This window comes from Salvelinus alpinus, chromosome 2, assembly GCF_045679555.1.
Source record: "Salvelinus alpinus chromosome 2, SLU_Salpinus.1, whole genome shotgun sequence".
Lineage (NCBI taxonomy): Eukaryota > Metazoa > Chordata > Actinopteri > Salmoniformes > Salmonidae > Salvelinus > Salvelinus alpinus.
Window position 1 is genome coordinate 105,681,972 of NC_092087.1, and position 24,049 is coordinate 105,706,020.

At 42.4% G+C, this 24,049-nt stretch overlaps 1 protein-coding gene across 1 annotated transcript in view; it reads left to right on the forward strand.

Moving 5' to 3' along the window:
- Nucleotides 1-22,241, forward strand: part of LOC139568405 (cytochrome P450 3A27-like) — a 30,912-nt gene extending 8,671 nt beyond the window's left edge. Inside the window, exons 4-13 of the mRNA XM_071390198.1 lie at nucleotides 1,022-1,121; nucleotides 1,446-1,562; nucleotides 4,868-4,956; nucleotides 8,404-8,552; nucleotides 8,953-9,080; nucleotides 10,994-11,072; nucleotides 14,171-14,331; nucleotides 15,954-16,180; nucleotides 16,319-16,481; nucleotides 19,446-22,241. Coding sequence (XP_071246299.1) covers nucleotides 1,022-1,121; nucleotides 1,446-1,562; nucleotides 4,868-4,956; nucleotides 8,404-8,552; nucleotides 8,953-9,080; nucleotides 10,994-11,072; nucleotides 14,171-14,331; nucleotides 15,954-16,180; nucleotides 16,319-16,481; nucleotides 19,446-19,562 — 1,330 coding nt within the window. The 3' untranslated portion in view covers nucleotides 19,563-22,241. The remainder of the gene's footprint in view (nucleotides 1-1,021; nucleotides 1,122-1,445; nucleotides 1,563-4,867; nucleotides 4,957-8,403; nucleotides 8,553-8,952; nucleotides 9,081-10,993; nucleotides 11,073-14,170; nucleotides 14,332-15,953; nucleotides 16,181-16,318; nucleotides 16,482-19,445) is intronic.
- The last annotated feature ends 1,808 nt before the right edge of the window (nucleotides 22,242-24,049 follow it).

A 24,049-nucleotide genomic window follows, 5' to 3' on the forward strand; every position in this document is an offset into this window, starting at 1 on the left:
TCTCCACAGAGGAACTCTGGAGCTCTGTCAGAATGACCATAAGGTTCTTGGTCATTTCCTTGACCAAGGCCCTTCTCCCCCGATTGCTCAGTTTGGAAGGGCGGCCAGCTCTAGGAAGAGTCTTTGTGGTTCCAGATTTCTCCCATTAAAGAATGATGGAGGCCATTGTGTTCTTGGGGACATCAATGCTGCAGCAATGTTCCCCAGATCTGTGCCTCGTTACAATCCTGTCTCTATAGACAACTCTTTCGACCTCATGGCTTGGTTTTTGCTCTGACATGCACAGCCAACTGTGGGACCTTATATAGACAGGTTTGTGCCTTTCCAAATCATGTCCAATCAATGGAGTTTACCACAGGTGGACTCCAATCAAGTTATAGAAACATCTCAAGCATGATCAATGGAAACAGGATGCACCTGAGCTCAATTTGGAGCCTCATAGCAAAGGGTCTGAATACTTATGTAGATAAGGTATTTCTGTTTTTTGCTTTCTCGTTATGGGGTATTGTGTGTAGATTTATGAGTTTTTTTAAAAACGTATTTAAATCAATATTAGAATAGGGCTTTACCAAAATGCCTGTGTGAAGAATCTATGATGGGAGGCAGTCTGTTCTGTGTACCATGTAGTTGTATACATAGTGGTTAAAGCCAGGTGTGTGTTTCTCCTCTGTGAAGAATCTATGATGGGAGGCAGTCTGTTCTGTGTACCATGTAGGTGTATATATAGTGGTTAAAGCCAGGTGTGTTTCTCCTCTGTGAAGGATCTATGATGGGAGGCAGTCTGTTCTGTGTACCATGTAGGTGTATACATAGTGGTTAAAGCCAGGTGTGTGTTTCTCCTCTGTGAAGGATCTATGATGGGAGGCAGCCTGTTCTGTGTACCATGTAGGTGTATATATAGTGGTTAAAGCCAGGTGTGTTTCTCCTCTGTGAAGGATCTATGATGGGAGGCAGTCTGTTCTGTGTATCATGTAGGTGTATACATAGTGGTTAAAGCCAGGTGTGTTTCTCCTCTGTGAAGGATCTATGATGGGAGGCAGCCTGTTCTGTGCATCATGGACCAAAGCCTGATCAAGACCGTACTGATTAAAGAGTGTTACAACACCTTCACCAATCGCAGAGTGAGACACACACACACACACACACACACACACACACACACACACACACACACACACACACACACACACACACACACACACACACACACACACACACACACACACACACACACACACACACACACACACACACACACACACACACACACACACACACACACACACATCCCCCTAATAATAATCTGAATAATAATAATCCTAACATTATTACTGATATTATTAATACATTATTTATACCTTCATTTTAAAGTAGTGTGAATATTATGTAAATACTATGATCATTATTAAATCATATCATTGTTATAACTGTCCTCCATGTTGTAGAACCTCATGTTTCTGAGCGGCGAGATGTTTGATGCGGTGTCCGTTGCCGAGGACGATACATGGAGACGGATCCGCAGTGTCCTCTCACCTTCCTTTACCTCTGGACGACTAAAAGAGGTAGAACCATCCCTCCGTTTCTCCCTTTCTATGTTTTATCAACTTGTTATTAACACTTTATAACTTGTTATGAACTCTTCATAAACTCATTATAGCTTGTTATAAACTCATTATAGCTTGTTAGAAACTCTATAAACTCATTATAGCTTGTTAGAAACTCTATTAACTAATTATAGCTTGTTATAAACTCTTTACTAACTCTCCTCTGTGAAAAAACTCTTTATTAAAAAAAAACTCTTTATTAACTAATTATAGCTTGTTATAAACTATTAACTCATTATAGCTTGTTATAAACTCATTATAGCTTGTTATAAACTATTAATTCATTATAGCTTGTTATAACCTCTTTATTAACTCATTATAGCTTGTTATAAACTCATTACTAACTCATTTTAGCTTGTTATAACCTCTTTATTAACTCATTATAGCTTGTTATAAACTATTAACTCATTATAGCTTGTTATAAACTCTTTATTAACTCATTATAGCTTGTTATAAACTATTAACTCATTATAGCTTGTTATAAACTCATTACTAACTCATTATAGCTTGTTATAACCTCTTTATTAACTCATTATAGCTTGTTATAAACTCTTTATTAACTCATTATAGCTTGTTATAAACTATTAACTCATTATAGCTTGTTATAAACTCATTATTAACTCATTATAGCTTGTTATAAACTCATTACTAACTCATTATAGCTTGTTATAACCTCTTTATTAACTCCTTATAGCTTGTTATGAACTATTAACTCATTATAGCTTGTTATAACCTCTTTATTAACTCATTATAGCTTGTTATAAACTATTAACTAATTATAGCTTGTTATAACCTCTTTATTAACTCATTATAGCTTGTTATAAACTATTAACTCATTATAGCTTGTTATAACCTCTTTATTAACTAATTATAGCTTGTTTTAACCTCTTTATTAACTCATTATATCTTGTTGTTTAGCACATCTCTCTACATGATCATCTGATGATTTATCACTCCAGTGTTAATCTGCTAAATTGTAATTATTCGATTTATTGCCTACCTCCTCATGCCTTTTGCACACATTGTATATAGATTCTCTTTTTTTCTACCATGTTATTGACTTTTTTATTGTTTACTCCATGTGTAACTCTGTGTTGTTGTCTGTTCACACTGCTATGCTTTATCTTGGCCAGGCCGCAGTTGCAAATGAGAACTTGTTCTCAACTAGACTACCTGGTTAAATAAAGGTGAAATAAAAAAAATAAAAAAAATAAACTATTAACTCATTATAGCTTGTTATAAACTCTTTACTAACTCATTATATCTTGTTATAAACTCTTTATTAACTCATTATAGCTAGTTATAAACTATTAACTCATTTTAGCTTGTTATAAACTCTTTATTAACTCATTATAGCTTGTTATAAACTCTTAATTAACTCATTATAGCTTGTTATAAACTATTAACTCATTATAGCTTGTTATAAACTATTAACTCATTATAGCTTGTTATAAACTATTAACTCATTATAGCTTGTTATAAACTATTAACTCATTATAGCTTGTTATAAACTCTTTATTAACTCATTATATCTTGTTATAAACTATTTATTAACTCATTATATCTTGTTATAAACTCTTTACTAACTCATTATAGCTTGTTATAAACTATTAACTCATTAAAGCTTGTTATAAACTATTTACTCATTATTGCTTGTTATAAACTAACTTTTTATAGCTTGTTATTAACTTATTATAGCTTGTTATAAACTCTTTACTAACTCATTATAGCTTGTTATAAACCCATTATAGCTTGTTTTAAACTATTAACTCATTATAGCTTGTTATAAACTATTTACTCATTATTGCTTGTTATAAACTAACTTTTTATAGCTTGTTATTAACTTATTATAGCTTGTTATAAACTCTTTACTAACTCATTATAGCTTGTTATAAACCCATTATAGCTTGTTATAAACTATTAACTCATTATAGCTTGTTATAAACTCTTTACTAACTCATTATAGCTTGTTATAAACTATTAACTCATTATAGCTTGTTATAAACTCATTATAGCTTGTTATAAACTCTTTACTAACTCATTATAGCTTGTTATAAACTCTTTACTAACGCATTATATCTTGTTATAAACTCTTTAACGCATTAAAGTTTGTTATAAACTATTAACTCATTATTGCTTGTTATAAACTATTAACTTTTTATAGCTTGTTATGAACTCATTATAGCTTGTTATAAACTCTTTACTAACTCATTATATCTTGTTATAAACTCTTTATTAACTCATTAAAGCTTGTTATAAACTATTAACTCATTATAGCTTGTTATAAACCCATTATAGCTTGTTATAAACTCTTTACTAACTCATTATAGCTTGTTATAAACTCTTTATTAAGTCATTATAGCTTGTTATAAACTATTAACTAATTATAGCTTGTTATAAACTATTAACTCAGTATAGCTTGTTAAAAACTCTTTACTTACTCATTATATCTTGTTATAAACTATTTATTAACTCAGTAAAGCTTGTTATAAACTATTAACTCACTATATCTTGTTATAAACTCTTTACTTACTCATTATATCTTGTTATAAACTCTTTACTAACGCATTATATCTTGTTATAAACTCTTTATTAATGCATTATAGCTTGTTATAAACTTTTTATTAACTCATTAAAGCTTGTTATAAACTATTAACTCATTATAGCTTTTTTAAACCCATTATAGCTTGTTATAAACTCTTTACTAACTCATTATAGCTTGTTATAAACTATTAACTCATTATAGCTTGTTATAAACTATTAACTCATTATAGCTTGTTATAAACTCTTTATTAACTCATTATAGCTTGTTATAAACTCTTTATTAACGCATTATAGCAGTGCTTTTGACCGCTGCACCACCCAGAACCCCTATCTTCTTCATCCTAATGACAAGCTTGAATCATAATATAGTACTAGAATTAGATGCAGATGACTAACACTTCTCGTGGATTTAATGGTTTAACGCTAAAGATCTTTTTTTAAGGAGTCAACATGTTGTTCATATGAATAACTTAGCGGTTTCTCTCTGTTATTTATCCTGGGAAAGGGGAGTGGTTATTGGCGGTAAATCTCGGTAACCGGGTTATATCCATTCAACCCTAATCATGAAACAGCGCTCTGCTAACCTCTCTCTCTCTCTCTCTCTCTCTCTCTCTCTCTCTCTCTCTCTCTCTCTCTCTCTCTCTCTCTCTCTCTCTCTCTCTCTCTCTCTCTCTCTCTCTCTCTCTCTCTCTCTCTCTCTCTCTCTCTCTCTCTACTAGATGTTTCGTATCATGAAGCAGCACTCTGCTAACCTGTTGAATGGAATGAAGAAGCAGGCAGATAAAGACCAGACCATCGAAGTGAAGGAGTGAGTCCTGATTCCTAACCTCTGGCTTTTCACCTTACACCTCTGAGTCTTGATTACAATACACACACACACACACACACATATAACCACCCTTTGTCTTGATGACAGCTTTGCACACTCTTGGCCTGAGGTAGAATACCTCATGATAAGCTGTAGACAACACTATCTACCAAGAGAGTTTTTATCTATATTCTTCGTAGCCGTCTATTTACCACCACAAACCAATGCTGGCAGTAAGATCACACTCAACGAGCTGTATAAGGGACTCATTGCAGCTCATTGTCATTGAAAATAAAAATGTGTTCTTAACTGACTTGCCTAGTTAAATAAAGGTAAAATAAAAAATAAAGTCATAAGCAAACAAAGAAAATGCTCATCCAGAAGCGGCGCTCCAGCATGTCACATTTGCAACCAGAGAAAAAAAAACTATAGACTACCATTAGTCCACACACAGAGACAAAGCTCTCCTCCGCCCTCCATTTGGGCATTTCTGACCATAATTCTATGCTCCTGATTCCTGCTTACAAGCAAAACCTAAAGCAGGAAGTACCAGTAATTCGCTCAATATGGAAGTGGCCAGATGACGCGAATGCTACGCTACAGGACTGTTTTGCTAGCACAGACTGGAATATGTTCCGGGATTCATCCAATGGCATTGAAGAGTATACCAGCTTCATCAATAAGTGCATCAATGACGTCGTCCCCACAGTGACTGTACGTCCATATCCCAACCAGAAGCCATGGATTACAGGCAACATCCGCACCGAGCTAAAGGCTGCCGCTTTCAAGGAGCGGGACACTAATACGAACGCTTATAAGAAATCACGCTATGCCCTCAGAAAACCATCAAACAGGCAAAGCATCAATACAGGACTAAGATTTAATTCTACTACACCGGCTCTAACGCTTGCTGGATGTGGCATGGCTTGCAAACTATTACAGACTACAAAGGGAAGCACAGCCACGAGCTGCCCAGTGACACGAGCCAACCAGACGGGCTAAATGCCTTTCATGCTCACTTCGAGGCAAGCAACACTGAAGCATACATGAGAGCACCAGCTGTTCCAGGTGACTGTGTGATCACGCTCTCCGTAGCTGATGTGAGCAAGACCTTTAAACAGGTCAACATTCACAAGGACAGATTACAAGCACGTTTAATAAAAGCATGCGCGGACCAACTGGCAAGTGTCTTCACTGTAATATACACACACATATAGCCACCCTTTTCCTTGATGACAGCTTTGCACACTCTTGGCCTGAGGTAGAGTACGTCATGATAAGCTGTAGACAACACTATCTAACAAGAGAGTTTTCATCTATATTTTATAGTAGCCATCTATTTACCACCACATACCGATGCTGGCAGTAAGATCACACTCAACGAGCTGTATAAGGGAAAGTGAAGGTAACCTGCCTACATCACTAGCATACCGCCCCAACAGATCCATAGCACTCACGTCGGTAACCATGAAGTGCATTGAAAGGCTGGTCATGGCTCACATCAACACCATCATACCGGAAACCCTACACCCACTCCAATTCACCTACCGCCCCAACAGATCCACAGATGATGCAATCTCTATTGCACTCCACACTGCCCTTTCCCTCCTGGACAAAAGGAACACATGCATGAATATGCTGTAGATTGACTACTGCTCAGCGTTCAACACCATAGTGCCCACAAAGCTCATCACTAAGCTAAAGACCCTGGGACTAAACACCTTCCTCTGCAACTGGATCCTGAACTTCCTGACGGGCCGCCCCCAGGTCTGCCACGCTGATCCTCAACACGAGGGCCACTCATGGGTTTGTGCTTAGTCCCCTCCTGTACTCCCAGTTCACCCATGACTGCATGGCCAAGCACGACACCAACACCATCATTAAGTTTGCTGATGACAAAATAGTGGCAGGCCTGATCACCTACAACGATGAGACAGTCTATAGGGAGGAGGTCAGAGACCTGGCAGTGTGGTGCCAAGACAACAACCTCTCCCTCAATGAGAGCAAGACAAGTAGCTGATCGTGGACTACAGGAAAAGGAGGACTGCAAACGTCCCCATTCACATCGCCGGGGATGTAGTGAAGTGGGTCAAGAGTTTCAAGTTCCTTGGTGTCCACATCACCAACAAATGATCATGGTCCAAACACACCAAGACAGTCGTGAAGAGGGCACGACGACACCTTTTCCCCCTAAGGAGACTGCAAAGATTTGGCATGGGTCCCCAGATCCTCAAAAGGTAATACAGCTGCACCATCGAGAGCATCCTGACCGGTTGCATCACCACCTTGTATGGCAACTGCTTGGCATCTGACCATAAGGCGCTAATGACGGTAGTGCGTACGGCTTAGTACATCACTGGGGCCAAGCTTCCTGCCATCTAGGACCTTAATACTAGCGGTGTCAGAGGAAGGGCCAAAAAATTGTCAAAGACTCCAGTCACAAAGGGCCTCCCGAGTGACGCAATGTGCCACTAGAGATCCTGGTTCGAGTCCAGGCTCTGTTGCAGCCGTTAGACTGCTGAACGATTAATCAAATGGCCACCCAAACTGTTGACATATTGTTTTACTTTAGTTTATTTAGTAAATATTTCTTAACTCTGTTTCTTGAATTGCATTCTTGGTTAAGGGCTTGTAAGTAAGCATTTCACGTTAAGTTCTACACCTGTTGTATTCGGCGCATGTGACAAATACATTGGATTTGATTTAGTTGTGGTGGGTAGTTGTGGTCAGTAGTTGTGGTCATTAGTTGTGGTCAGTAGTTGTGGTCACTAGTTGTGGTCAGTAGTTGTGGTCAGTAGTTGTGTGGTCAGTAGTTGTGTGGTCAGTAGTTGTGTGGTCAGTGCTTGTGTGGTCAGTAGTTGTGGTCAGTAGTTTTGGTTAGTAGTTGCGGTCAGTAGTTGTGTGTTCACTAGTTGTGTTCACTAGTTGTGGTCATTAGTTGTGTGGTCAGTAGTTGTGGTCAGTAGTCCTGTGGTCAGTACTTGTGTCGTCAGTAGTTGTGTGGTAAGTAGTTGTGGTCAGTAATTGTGGTCAGTAATTGTGGTCAGTAGTTGTGGTCAGTAGTTCTGTAGTTGTGGTCAGTAGTTGTGGTCAGTAGTTCTGTAGTTGTGGTCAGTAGGTGTGTAGTTGTGGTCAGTAGTTGTGTAGTTGTGGTCAGTAGGTGTGTAGTTGTGGTCAGTAGTTGTGTAGTTGTGGTCAGTAGGTGTGTGGTTGTGGTCAGTAGTTGTGTGGTTGTGGTCAGTAGTTGTGTAGTTGTGGTCAGTAGTTGTGGTCAGTAGTTGTGGTCAGTAGTTCTGTAGTTGTGGTCAGTAGTTCTGTAGTTGTGGTCAGTAGGTGTGTAATTGTGGTCAGTAGTTGTGGTCAGTAGTTGTGGTCAGTAGTTGTGTGGTTGTGGTCAGTAGGTGTGTAATTGTGGTCAGTAGGTGTGTAATTGTAGTTGTGTTGCAGGTTCTTTGGGCCCTACAGTATGGATGTGGTCACCAGCACAGCCTTCAGTGTGGACATTGATTCTCTGAACAACCCTTCAGACCCCTTCGTCTCCAACGTCAAGAAGATTCTCAAGTTTGACCTGTTCAACCCACTGTTCCTCCTAGTCGGTGAGACCGTATACGCACATACACCTACAGACACACAGATTCAAAGTTGTACTTTTTAATCATATGAAGTTGTATACCTTTCTATAAAACTTTCCTCTCCTCCTCTCCTTCCCTCTTCTCCCTTCCTCCCCTCCTCTCCTCCTCTCCCCTCCTCCTCTCCTCTCCCCTCCACATCTCCTCTCCTCTTCTCCTCTCCCATCCTCCCCTCCTCTCCTCTTCTCCTCTCCGGTCCTCTCCTCCTCCTCTCTGTCCTCTCCCTTCCCCTTTTTCCACTCCTCTCCTCCTGTCCTCTCCCTTCCCCTCCTCCTCTCCTCTTCTCCTCTCCCGTCCTCCCATCCTCTCCTCTTCTCCTCTCCGGTCCTCCCTTCCTCTCCTCTTCTCCCCTCCTCTCCTTCTCCAGTGCTGTTTCCCTTCATAGGTCCTATCTTGGAGAAGATGAAGTTTACCTTCGCCCCTACTGCGGTGATGGACTTCTTTTACGCCTCGCTGGCTAAGATCAAATCTGGACGTGACACTGGGAACTCAACTGTAAACATGTTTAAGATTTATACTTGATTGTTATGTTGATATTTTCATCTGTACATTTATATTTGTATTGTAATATTCTGTACTTATTTATTGTGTTTAGGAAACCTATGTAACTAGTTATGGGCACCAATTTGAAACGTCCATATCGATATCATGATGAATTCAAAAACACAATTTTTGTGACCTCAATATCTACATTCATATTAGAATCTGTTTGTGTTGGTTGTGATTGGATGAGATCCAGTAGAATCTGTTTGTGTTGTTTGTGATTGGACATACAGTGGGGAGAACAAGTATTTGATACACTGCCGATTTTGCAGGTTTTCCTACTTACAAAGCATGTAGAGGTCTGTAATTTTGATCATAGGTACACTTCAACTGTGAGAGACGGAATCTAAAACAAAAATCCAGAAAATCACATTGTATGATTTTTAAGTAATTAATTTGCATTTTATTGCATGACATAAGTATTTGATACATCAGAAAAGCAGAACTTAATATTTGGTACAGAAACCTTTGTTTGCAATTACAGAGATCATACGTTTCCTGTAGTTCTTGACCAGGTTTGCACACACTGCAGCAGGGATTTTGGCCCACTCCTCCATACAGACCTTCTCCAGATCCTTCAGGTTTCGGGGCTGTCGCTGGGCAATACGGACTTTCAGCTCCCTCCAAAGATTTTCTATTGGGTTCAGATCTGGAGACTGGCTAGGCCACTCCAGGACCTTGAGATGCTTCTTACGGAGCCACTCCTTAGTTGCCCTGGCTGTGTGTTTCGGGTCGTTGTCATGCTGGAAGACCCAGCTACGACCCATCTTCAATGCTCTTACTGAGGGAAGGAGGTTGTTGGCCAAGATCTCGCGATACATGGCCCCATCCATCCTCCCCTCAATACGGTGCAGTCATCCTGTCCCCTTTGCAGAAAAGCATCCCCAAAGAATGATGTTTCCACCTCCATGCTTCACGGTTGGGATGGTGTTCTTGGGGTTGTACTCATCCTTCTTCTTCTTCCAAACACGGCGAGTGGAGTTTAGACCAAAAAGCTCTATTTTTGTCTCATCAGACCACATGACCTTCTCCCATTCATCCTCTGGATCATCCAGATGGTCATTGGCAAACTTCAGACGGGCCTGGACATGCGCTGGCTTGAGCAGGGGGACCTTGTGTACGCTGCAGGATTTTAATCCATGACGGCGTAGTGTGTTACTAATGGTTTTCTTTGAGACTGTGGTCCCAGCTCTCTTCAGGTCATTGACCAGGTCCTGCCGGGTAGTTCTGGGCTGATCCCTCACCTTCCTCATGATCATTGATGCCCCACGAGGTGAGATCTTGCATGGAGCCCCAGACCGAGGGTGATTGACCGTCATCTTCAACTTCTTCCATTTTCTAATAATTGCGCCAACAGTTGTTGCCTTCTCCCCAAGCTGCTTGCCTATTGTCCTGTAGCCCATCCCAGCCTTGTGCAGGTCTACAATTTAACCCTGATGTCCTTACACAGCTCTCTGGTCTTGGCCATTGTGGAGAGGTTGGAGTCTGTTTGATTGAGTGTGTGGACAGGTGTCTTTTATACAGGTAACGAGTTCAAACAGGTGCAGTTAATACAGGTAATGAGTGGAGAACAGGAGGGCTTCTTAAAGAAAAACTAACAGGTCTGTGAGAGACGGAATTCTTACTGGTTGGTAGGTGATCAAATACTTATGTCATGCAATAAAATGCAAATTAATTAGTTAAAAATCATACAATGTGATTTTCAGGATTTTTGTTTTAGATTCCGTCTCTCACAGTTGAAGTGTACCTATGATAAAAATTACAGACCTCTACATGCTTTGTAAGTAGGAAAACCTGCAAAATCGGCAGTGTATCAAATACTTGTTCTCCCCACTGTATTTGACCGAAATTCATTCTGCTCGCAGAATCGGGTGGATTTCTTACAACTGATGATTGACTCTCAGAAAGGCAGCGACACAAAGACAGGAGAGGAGCAGACTAAAGGTACCTGCCGAACAAACACCTGTAAAATAATGTTTCAAACACGCACCTGTAAACTACTGTTACAAACACACACCTGTAAAATACTGTTACAAACACACACCTGTTGCAAACACACACCTTTAAAATACTGTTACAAACACACACCTGTAAACTACTGTTACAAACACACACCTGTAAAATACTGTTACAAACACACACCTGTTACAAACACACACCTATTGCAAACACCACCACAAACACACACCTTTAAAATACTGTTACAAACACACACCTGTAAACTACTGTTACAAACACACACCTGTAAACTACTGTTACAAACAAAAACCTGTAAACTACTTTCACAAACACACACCTGTTAATAACAGACACCTGTAAACTTCTGTTACAATCACAAACCTTTAAAATACTTTTCCCAACACAAACCTACAGTTGAAGTCGGAAGTTTACATACACCTTAGCCAAATACATTTAAACTCAGTTTTTCACAATTCCTGACATTTAATCCAAGTAAAAATTCCCTGTCTTAGGTCAGTTAGGATCACCACTTTATTTTAAGAATGTGAAATGTCAGAATACTAGTACAAAGAATGATTTATTTCAGTTTGTATTTCTTTCATCACATTCCCAGTGGGTCAGAAGTTTACATACACTCAATTAGTATTTGGTAGCATTGCCCTTAAATTGTTTAACTTCGGTCAAACGTTTCGGGTAGCCTTCCACAAGCTTCCCACAATAAATTGGGTGAATTTTGGCCCATTCCTCCTGACAGAGCTGGTGTAACTGAGTCAGGTTTGCAGGTCTCCTTGCTCGCACAGGCTTTTTCAGTTCTGCCCATGTAACAGTATAACTTTAGACTGTCCCCTCGCCCCGACACGGGCGCGAACCAGGGACCCTCTGCACACATCCTTAACTGACACCCACGAAGCGTCGTTACCCATCGCTACACAAAAGCCGCGGCCCTTGCAGAGCAAGGGGAACCACTACTTCAAGGTCTCAGAGCAAGTGACGTAACCGATTGAAAGGCTATTAGCGCGCACCACCGCTAACTAGCTAGCCATTTCACATCCGTTACACCCACAAATTTTCAGTAGGATTGAGGTCAGGGCTTTGTGATGGCCACTCCAATACCTTGACTTTGTTGTCCTTAAGCCATTTTGCCACATCTTTGGAAGTATGCTTGAGGTCATTATCCATTTGGAAGACGCATTTGTGACCAAGCTTTAACTTCCTGACTGATGTCTTGAGATGTTGCTTCAATATATCCACATCATTTTCCTGCCTCATGATGCCATCTATTTTGTGGTCTTGGCGGATTTCTTTTGACTTTCCCATGATGTCAACCAAAGAGGCACTGAGTTTGAAGGTGGGCCTTGAAATACATTCACAGGTACACCTCCAATCGACTCAAATGATGTCAATTAGCCTTTCTGAAGCTTCTAAAGCAATGACATCATTTTCTGGAATTTTCCAAGCTGTTTAAAACTTCTTATGGCTGCAATCCCGTTAACGGGATCGATATGCCAACAGCCAGTGAAAGTGCAGGGCGCCAAATTCAAACAACAGAAATCTCATAATTTAAATTCCTCAAACATACATGTATCTTATACCATTTTAAAGGTAATCTTGTTGTTAATCCCACCAAAGTGTCCGATTTCAAATAGGCTTTTCAAAGATAGCACCACAAACGATTATGTTAGGTCACCGCAAAATCACAGACAAACACAGTAATTTTTCCAGCCAAAGAGAGGAGTCACAAAAAGCAGAAATAGAGATAAAATGACCTCTGATGATCTTCATCAGATGACACTCATAGGACTTCATGTTACACAATACATGTATGTTTTGTTCGATAAAGTTAATATTTATATCCAAAAACCTTAGTTTACATTGGTGCCATGTTCAGAAATGCCTAAAAATATCCGGAGAAATTGCAGAGTCAAATAGCATAAATACTCATCATAAACTTTGATGAAAGATACATGTTTTACATAGAATTAAAGATACACTTGTTCTTAATGCAACCGCTGTGTCAGATTTCAAAAAGCTTTACAGCAAAACACAATATTCAATCATCTGAAAACAGCGTTCAGACACAAAAGCAAGCCATACTGTTACCCGCCAAATTGTGCAGTCAACAAAATTCATAAAAAGCATTATAAATCTTCACTTACCTTTGCTGATCTTCGTCGGAATGCACTCCCAGGACTCCCACTTCTACAAGAAATGTTTGTTTTGTTCGATAATGTCAATCATTTATGTCCAAATAGCTATTTTTGTTAGCGTGTTTGGTAAACAAATCCAACGTCAGGAAGCGCGTTCACTAAAAGCTGACGAAATGTCCAAAAGTTCCGTAACAGTCTGTAGAAACATGTCAAACGATATATTGAATCAACCTTTAGAATGTTTTTAACATAAATCTTGAATAACGTTCCAACCGGAGTATTACATTGACTTCAGATGAGCGGTGGAACAGAGCTCCCTCTCATGTGAACGCGCATGGTTAGAGTATGGTCAGGTCATGGCAGACCTGACTAATTCCCCTCTCATTCGGCCCCCCTTCACAGTAGAGGCATCAGACAAGGTTCTACAGACTGTTGACATCTAGTGGAAGCCGTAGGAAGTGCAAACTCATCCATATCTTGCTGTGAATTCAATAAGATCTTGGTTGAAAATCGACCAGCCTCAGAATTCCCAATTCGTGTTTGGATTTTTTCTCAGGTTTTTGCCTGCCATATGGGTTATGTTATACTCACAGACATCATTCAAATGAAAAATAATATGCATATATTAGCAACTTGTACTGAGGAGCATGCAGTTTACTATGGGCACCTCTGTGCACCTTTCATCCAAGCTACTCAATACTGCCCCTGCAGCCATAAGAAGTTAAAGGCACAGTCAACTTAGTGTATGTAAACTTCTGACCCACTGGAATTGTGATACAGTGAATTATAAGGTTAAATGATCTGTCGGTAAACAACTGTTGAAAAAATTACTTGTGTCATCCTCACCTCTCCTTTCCACTCCTCTCCTCTCCTCAAGTCACCTCTCTCTCCATCTCTCTCTCTCTCTTCCTCTCCTCTCCCTCTCTCCCTCTACAGGACTGACTGATCATGAGATCTTGTCTCAGGCCATAATCTTCATCTTCGCCGGCTACGAGACCAGCAGCAGGACTATGAGTTTCCTGGCCTATAACCTGGCAACCAACCCCCATGCCATGACCAAACTGCAGGAGGAGATAGATACTGTGTTCCCTAACAAGGTAATCCCCACACCATGACCAAACTACAGGAGGAGATAGATATTGTGATGTGTGTGTAACCAGATGTGGTGAGGTACTGATGTGTGTGTAACCCCGGTGCCAGATGTGGTGAGGTACTGATGTGTATGTATCCACGGTGCCAGATGTGGTGAGGTACTGATGTGTATGTAACCCCGGTGCCAGATGTGGTGAGGTACTGATGTGTATGTAACCCCGGTGCCAGATGTGGTGAGGTACTGATGTGTATGTAACCCTGGTGACGGATGTGGTGAGGTACTGATGTGTATGTAACCCCGGTGCCAGATGTGGTGAGGTACTGATGTGTGTGTAACCCTGGTGACGGATGTGGTGAGGTACTGATGTGTATGTAACCCTGGTGACGGATGTGGTGAGGTACTGATGTGTGTGTAACCCCGGTGCCAGATGTGGTGAGGTACTGATGTGTATGTAACCACGGTGCCAGATGTGATGAGGTACTAATGTGTATGTAACCCTGGTGACGGATGTGGTGAGGTACTGATGTGTGTGTAACCCCGGTGCCAGATGTGGTGAGGTACTGATGTGTATGTAACCCTGGTGACGGATGTGGTGAGGTACTGATGTGTGTGTAACCCCGGTGCCAGATGTGGTGAGGTACTGATGTGTATGTAACCCTGGTGACGGATGTGGTGAGGTACTGATGTGTATGTAACCCTGGTGACGGATGTGGTGAGGTACTGATGTGTGTGTAACCCTCGTGACGGATGTGGTGAGGTACTGATGTGTGTGTAACCCCGGTGCCAGATGTGGTGAGGTACTGATGTGTATGTAACCCTGGTGACGGATGTGGTGAGGTACTGATGTGTGTGTAACCCCGGTGCCAGATGTGGTGAGGTACTGATGTGTGTGTAACCCCGGTGCCAGATGTGGTGAGGTACTGATGTGTGTGGATCCACGGTGCCAGATGTGGTGAGGTACTGATGTGTGTGTATCCACGGTGCCAGATGTGGTGAGGTACTGATGTGTGTGTAACCCCGGTGCCAGATGTGGTGAGGTACTGATGTGTGTGTATCCACGGTTCCAGATGTGGTGAGGTACTGATTTGTGTGTATCCATGGTGCCAGATGTGGTGAGGTACTGATGTGTGTGTATCCACGGTGCCAGATGTGGTGAGGTACTGATGTGTGTGTAACCCCGGTGCCAGATGTGGTGAGGTACTGATGTGTGTGGATCCACGGTGCCAGATGTGGTGAGGTACTGATGTGTGTGTATCCACGGTGCCAGATGTGGTGAGGTACTGATGTGTGTGTAACCCCGGTACCAGATGTGGTGAGGTACTGATGTGTGTGTATCCACGGTGCCAGATGTGGTGAGGTACTGATTTGTGTGTATCCATGGTGCCAGATGTGGTGAGGTACTGATGTGTGTGTAACCCCGGTGCCAGATGTGGTGAGGTACTGATGTGTGTGTATCCACGGTGCCAGATGTGGTGAGGTACTGATGTGTGTGTATCCACGGTGCCAGATGTGGTGAGGTACTGATGTGTGTGTATCCACGGTGCCAGATGTGGTGAGGTACTGATGTGTATGTATCCACGGTGCCAGATGTGGTGAGGTACTGATGTGTATGTATCCATGGTGCAGGCTCCAATCCAGTATGAAGCTCTGATGCAGATGGACTATTTGGACTGTGTGTTGAACGAGTCTCTGAGACTGTACCCCGTCTCCCCGCGACTGGAGAGGGTCGCCAAGAAGACGGTGGAGATCAACGGCATCGTCATCCCCAAAGACTGCGTTGTCATGGTTCCCACGTGGACCCTCCACCGTGACCCAGAGATATGGCCCGACCCTGAGGAGTTCAAACCAGAGAGGTTTTGGACCGCACCGTAACCACAATCCAACACTAACACAACCTTAATACAACCACAGTACAACCATAACACAACCATAACATAACCACAAATGAACTACAATACAATGTGCAATGTGTCTGCCCTCTCCCTGTCCAGGTTCAGTAAGGAGAACAAGGAGTCTATTGATCCGTACACGTACATGCCGTTTGGGGCGGGGCCCAGGAACTGTATCGGGATGCGCTTCGCCCTGATCATGATCAAACTGGCCATGGTCGAGATCCTCCAGAGTTTCACTTTCTCCGTCTGCGACGAGACCGAGGTGAGACGCTCACCTGAGCAGACAGAATATGACACCATCAAACATCACTATCATTCATAGATAGAGGCTGCACTTGCCGCTGTACCTGTTTTACATGGGCACCGCCTGTTTTAACATGGCCACCGCCTGTTTTAACATGGTCACCGCCTGTTTTAACATGGTCACTGCCTGTTTTAACATGGCCACCGCCTGTTTTAACATGGTCACCGTCTGTTTTAACATGGTCACCGCCTGTTTTAACATGGTCACTGCCTGTTTTAACATGGCCACCGCCTGTTTTAACATGGTCACCGTCTGTTTTAACATGGTCACCGCCTGTTTTAACATGGCCACCGCCTGTTTTAACATGGCCACCGCCTGTTTTAACATGGTCACCGCCTGTTTTAACATGGTCACCGCCTGTTTTAACATGGCCACCGCCTGTTTTAACATGGCCACCGCCTGTTTTAACATGGTCACTGCCTGTTTTAACATGGTCACCGCCTGTTTTAACATGGTCACCGCCTGTTTTAACATGGTCACTGCCTGTTTTAACATGGTCACCGCCTGTTTTAACATGGTCACCGCCTGTTTTAACATGGTCACCACCTGTTTTAACATGGTCACCGCCTGTTTTAACATGGTCACCGCCTGTTTTAACATGGTCACTGCCTGTTTTAACATGGTCACCGCCTGTTTTAACATGGTCACCGCCTGTTTTAACATGGTCACTGCCTGTTTTAACATGGTCACCGCCTGTTTTAACATGGTCACCGCCTGTTTTAACATGGTCACTGCCTGTTTTAACATGGTCACCGTCTGTTTTAACGTGGTCATTACCTGTTTAACATGGTCACCGCCTGTTTTAACATGGTCACTGCCTGTTTTAACATGGTCACCGCCTGTTTTAACATGGTCACCGTCTGTTTTAACATGGTCACTGCCTGTTTTAACATGGTCACCGCCTGTTTTAACATGGTCACTGCCTGTTTGATCATGGTCAGTACCTGTTACATTGTCATCACTTGTTTTAACATGGTCAGCACCTGTTTTAACATGGTCACCACCTGTTTTAACATGGTCACCACCTGTTTTAACATGGACCTGTTTTATCATGGACCTGCTTTAACATGGACCTGTTTTAACATGGACCTGTTTTAACATGGACCTGTTTTATCATGGACCTGTTTTAACATGGACCTGTTTTATCATGGACCTGCTTTAACATGGACCTGTTTTAACATGGACCTGTTTTAACATGGACCTGTTTTATCATGGACCTGTTTTAACATGGACCTGTTTTAACATGGACCTGTTTTAACATGGACCTGTTTTAACATGGACCTGTTTTAACATGGACCTGTTTTAACATGGACCTGTTTTAACATGGACCTGTTTTAACATGGACCTGTTTTAACATGGACCTGTTTTATCATGGTCACTGCCTGTTTTAACATGGTCACCACCTGTTTTAACATGGTCACCACCTGTTTTAACATGGTCACCACCTGTTTTAACATGGTCACCACCTGTTTTAACATGGTCAGCACCTGTTTTAACATGGACCACCTGTTTTAACATGGTCCCACAAGTTTTTTTTGTTAGGTTAGTATTTAATGGTTCATGTTAGAACTGGGTCAGGGTAATCTGGTCCTAGATCAGTGGTTAGGTTAGTATCTAATGGTTCAGGTTAGGACTGGGGCAGGGGAATCTGGTCCTAGATCAGTGGTTAGGTTAGTATCTAATGGTTCATGTTAGGACTGGGTCAGGGTAATCTGGTCCTAGATCAGTGGTTAGGTTAGTATCTAATGGTTCATGTTAGGACTGGGTCAGGGTAATCTGGTCCTAGATCAGTGGTTAGGTTAGTATCTAATGGTTCAGGTTAGGACTGGGGCAGGGGAATCTGGTCCTAGATCAGTGGTTAGGTTAGTATTTAATGGTTCAGGTTAGGACTGGGGCAGGGGAATCTGGTCCTAGATCAGTGGTTAGGTTAGTATCTAATGGTTCAGGTTAGGACTGGGGCAGGGGAATCTGGTCCTAGATCAGTGGTTAGGTTAGTATCTAATGGTTCATGTTAGGACTGGGTCAGGGTAATCTGGTCCTAGATCAGTGGTTAGGTTAGTATCTAATGGTTCATGTTAGGACTGGGTCAGGGTAATCTGGTCCTAGATCAGTGGTTAGGTTAGTATCTAATGGTTCAGGTTAGGACTGGGGCAGGGGAATCTGGTCCTAGATCAGTGGTTAGGTTAGTATTTAATGGTTCAGGTTAGGACTGGGGCAGGGGAATCTGGTCCAAGATCTGTGGTTAGGTTAGTATTTAATGGTTCAGGTTAGGACTGGGGCAGGGTAATCTGGTCCTAGATCAGTGGTTAGGTTAGTATTTAATGGTTCATGTTAGGACTGGGTCAGGGTAATCTGGTCCTAGATCAGTGGTTAGGTTAGTATTTAATGGTTCAGGTTAGGACTGGGGCAAGGGAATCTGGTCCTAGATCAGTGGTTAGGTTAGTATCTAATGGTTCAGGTTAGGACTGGGGCAGGGGAATCTGGTCCTAGATCAGTGGCTAGGTTAGTATTTAATGGTTCAGGTTAGGACTGGGGCAGGGGAATCTGGTCCTAGATCTGGGCTGGGGAGGGTTATGTAACAGGACTTATCAGATGAGATTCTACCTGACCTGATAGGAAGTCCAAAGATCACCCAAACGCAACACACACACACACACACACACAAACACACACACACACACACACAATGCACACACACACACACACACACACACACACACACACACACACACACACACACACACACACACACACACACACACACACACACACACACACACACACACACACACACACACACACACACACACACACACACAGTTGGAGATGGACAACCAGGGTTATGTTATGTTATTCTCTATAGATCCTGTTGGAAATGGATAACCAGGGTTCTGTTCTGCTCTGTTCTGTTATTCTCTATAGATCCCATTGGAGATGGATATCCAGGGTATGATGATGCCCAAACAACCAATCAAACTGAGGCTGGAGCCCCGTAGCAACATCCCTAGCAACACCACCACCACCTCTCTGAAGAGTTAAACAACGTGACCAAATGCAGGAGCACCCTACCCTAGCCTAGAGCACCCTACCCTACCCTAGAGCACTCTACCATATTCTACTTCACCCTACCCTACCCTGGAGTACCCTACCCTACCCTAGAGTACCCTACGCTAGAGTACCCTACCCTGGAGGACCCTACCTTACACTAGAGCACCCTACCCTACCCTACAGGACCCTACCCTGGAGGACCCTACCCTACCATAGAGCACCCTACCCTGGAGGACCCTACCCTACCCTAGAGTACTCTACATTGGAAAACCCTACGCTACCCTAGAGTACCCTACCCTAGAGCACCCTACCCTGGAGTACCCCACCCTATCATGGAGGACCCCACCCTAACCTAGAGCACCCTACCCTACAACAACCGACCCTGGAGGGTCCTACCCTACCATAGAGCACCCTACCCTACAACAACCGATCCTGGAGGATCCTACCCTACCATAGAGCACCCTACCCTACAACAACCGACCCTGGAGGATCCTACCCTACCATGGAGGACCCTATCCTACAACAACCGACCCTGGAGGGTCCTACCCTACCATAGAGCACCCTACCCTACAACAACCGACCCTGGAGGATCCTACCCTACCATGGAGGACCCTACCCTACAACAACCGACCCTGGAGGATCCTACCCTACCATAGAGCACCCTACCCTACAACAACCGACCCTGGAGGGTCCTACCCTACCATAGAGCACCCTACCCTACAACAACCGACCCTGGAGGGTCCTACCCTACCATAGAGCACCCTACCCTACAACAACCGACCCTGGAGGATCCTACCCTACCATGGAGGACCCCACCTTAACCTAGAGCACCCTACCCTACAACAACCGATCCTGAAGGATCCTACCCTACCATAGAGCACCCTACCCTACAACAACCGACCCAGGAAAGAAAAACATAAAACATTTTGAATCAGAAGATAATATTGCAGCTTATAATCAGTTGGAATACCAGGTTCACATCTTACGTCATCCTTTGCTTGCCTGTCTAGTTTAATATATTTGAATGTAATCTATGGCATTATTTAGGATCCTTAAGACATGAGCTTCTACTAAACTAAATAAAACAAATTATTAGAATAACAGTGTGGTTTCACATAAAACTTTTTTGGAAATAGTTTGCCTTGAAACGAAAGCAAACAGAACGAAACGTGGAGGGTTATACCTGAATTTATCCCAATAGAAACTCACATTTTTGATCTGTGGTCTTGCATTTAGTTCTTAAACGTTAAACGGTTTCCGTAATGAATATGCCCCTGCTCTCTCTGTGAATCATTCACCATCCCTCCCTGCTTCGCTTTTCACCTCTCACACAGTCTCCCTCCTATCTCCTTATTGTGTGTTGTGAACAACATTTGCCTGAGCAACAATAGTAGAATCGGCGGTTCGGTTTTCAAAATAAAAGTTGCCCATTGAAACTGATGCAAACGGATATATATTGTGGAATCATGCAAAAATCCTGGAGGGATTGAAGATTGTTGCTAAATATATATAATATATTCAACAAAAGACAATAATTAGTTAATTTGACACCAAATAAAATATGTTAAAATTGCCCTGTGGATGTATAGTTTTCAGGACTGAAACATTTGGATCTTGGGTTCGTGACATGGGGTACCAGCGTTATGGGGGTTTGGGTTCGTGACAGGGGGTACCAGCCTACTCATTGACTCCCACAGATTACAATTATAATGAGTTTACACAAATATTAGCATCGCAGTTCTTATTGCAGGACTTTAACTGTGGGAAATCACAATGCAGCCTGTAGTGCCTATTGAACATTCATATTTAAATGTACAGCCTTACTTATGGATTTGGGAATTATTTTCCCATAGTCAATGTCCTGCAATAAGAGCTACGATGCTAATATTTGTGTAAACTCTTCACATTTCATGGACCCAAGATCCAGAGGTGACGCTGTACAGTGCAATAGAAGTCTGTCCCAATGCAATTCTAATACAGCCACAGTGCGACTTCAACTATGTTGTGTGTGTCAAATTACCTACGTATTGTATTTTGTTTAATTCAAATAACAACATTCTAACCTTGTTTAGCATTATCTAATCCAAATGTGGTATTATATTCACTATTTATGTCTGTTTGCATCAGTTTCAATATAGGACTCTTATTTTGAAGGCGAACCGCAAATTCCATTGTGGCTCATCCTTATTCTAGCTAGCATCACATAGGTGTTTTTCTGACGGGATACAATAATCGCTTGTAACCTGCACGGTCTCAAACAGAGTACGGAGAAGAGCAACGATCGGTAGTCGAGATCTGTCGCGTGCACAGAAGAACCACACCAGAACCGGACAGAAAAAAAGAACTCAAAACCTGTCAGACCATCGGAGAACTGAACTCGAACGAGCCTGAGTGAAAACGGAGCCTTTGTTTTCAGAAGCAGAAGGGAGCCGAACCGGAGGAAAAGATAATGAGTTTTCTGCCATACTTCTCTGCTGAGACCTGGACCCTCCTGGCCCTCCTCATCACCCTCATTGTAGTGTAAGGACTTCACATCAAATGTTATTTGTCACATGCATCGTAGTTTATGTCGTGGAAATATTCAATCAATAATATTTCACAAATACCGGAGCCTGTGAGTTCAAATATACTTTTATTACGCCATAATAAAAGCTGTTTCATGAAAACAACTACTTTTCTAGTCTTTGCAAACACTTCTTATAGAGTTGTCCTCCTTACATCACCCCATAGTAACTCCTCTAAATGACTCATCCCCCTCTGGCATTTAACCACCGTTATCTTATTGCCTTGCACTAAGTTTAGGGAAACTTTAGAGCCACAGCAATAGTTCAGAAATACAGACATGTTCTCGACTACAACAGGTGCATGTAGGACCATAGCAACAGCCCATAGAAATAACCAGACATGTCCTCGACTACGATAGGTGCATGTAGGACCATAGCAACAGTCCATGGAAATAACCAGACATGTTCTCGACTATGACAGGTGCATGGATGTAGGACCATAGCAACAGTCCATAGAAATAACCAGACATGTTCTCGACTACGACAGGTGCATGTAGGACCATAGCAACAGTCCATAGTATATAACCAGACATGTTCTCGACTACGACAGGTGCATGTAGGACCATAGCAACAGTCCATGGAAATAACCAGACATGTTCTCGACTATGACAGGTGCATGGATGTAGGACCATAGCAACAGTCCATAGAAATAACCAGACATGTTCTCGACTACGACAGGTGCATGTAGGACCATAGCAACAGTCCATAGTATATAACCAGACATGTTCTCGACTACGACAGGTGCATGTAGGACCATAGCAACAGTCCATAGTATATAACCAGACATGTTCTCGACTACGACAGGTGCACGTAGGAACATAGCAACAGTCCATAGAAATAACCAGACATGTTCTCGACTACGACAGGTGCATGCATGTAGGACCATAGCAACAGTCCATAGTATATAACCAGACATGTTCTCGACTACGACAGGTGCATGTAGGACCATAGCAACAGTCCATAGTATATAACCAGACATGTTCTCGACTACGACAGGTGCATGTAGGAACATAGCAACAGTCCATAGAAATAACCAGACATGTTCTCGACTACGACAGGTGCATGCATGTAGGACCATAGCAACAGTCCATAGAAATAACCAGACATGTTCTCGACTACGACAGGTGCATGTAGGACCATAGCAACAGTCCATAGTATATAACCAGACATGTTCTCGACTACGACAGGTGCATGTAGGACCATAGCAACAGTCCATAGTATATAACCAGACATGTTCTCGACTACGACAGGTGCATGTAAGAACATAGCAACAGTCCATAGAAATAACCAGACATGTTCTCGACTACGACAGGTGCATGCATGTAGGACCATAGCAACAGCCCATAGAAATAACCAGACATGTTCTCGACTACGACAGGTGCATGTAGGACCATAGCAACAGTCCATAGTAAATAACCAGACATGTTCTCGACTACGACAGGTGCACGTAGGAACATAGCAACAGTCCATAGAAATAACCAGACATGTTCTCGACTACGACAGGTGCATGCATGTAGGACCATAGCAACAGTCCATAGTATATAACCAGACATGTTCTCGACTACGACAGGTGCATGTAGGACCATAGCAACAGTCCATAGTATATAACCAGACATGTTCTCGACTACGACAGGTGCATGTAGGAACATAGCAACAGTCCATAGAAATAACCAGACATGTTCTCGACTACGACAGGTGCATGCATGTAGGACCATAGCAACAGTCCATAGAAATAACCAGACATGTTCTCGACTACGACAGGTGCATGTAGGACCATAGCAACAGTCCATAGTATATAACCAGACATGTTCTCGACTACGACAGGTGCATGTAGGACCATAGCAACAGTCCATAGTATATAACCAGACATGTTCTCGACTACGACAGGTGCATGTAAGAACATAGCAACAGTCC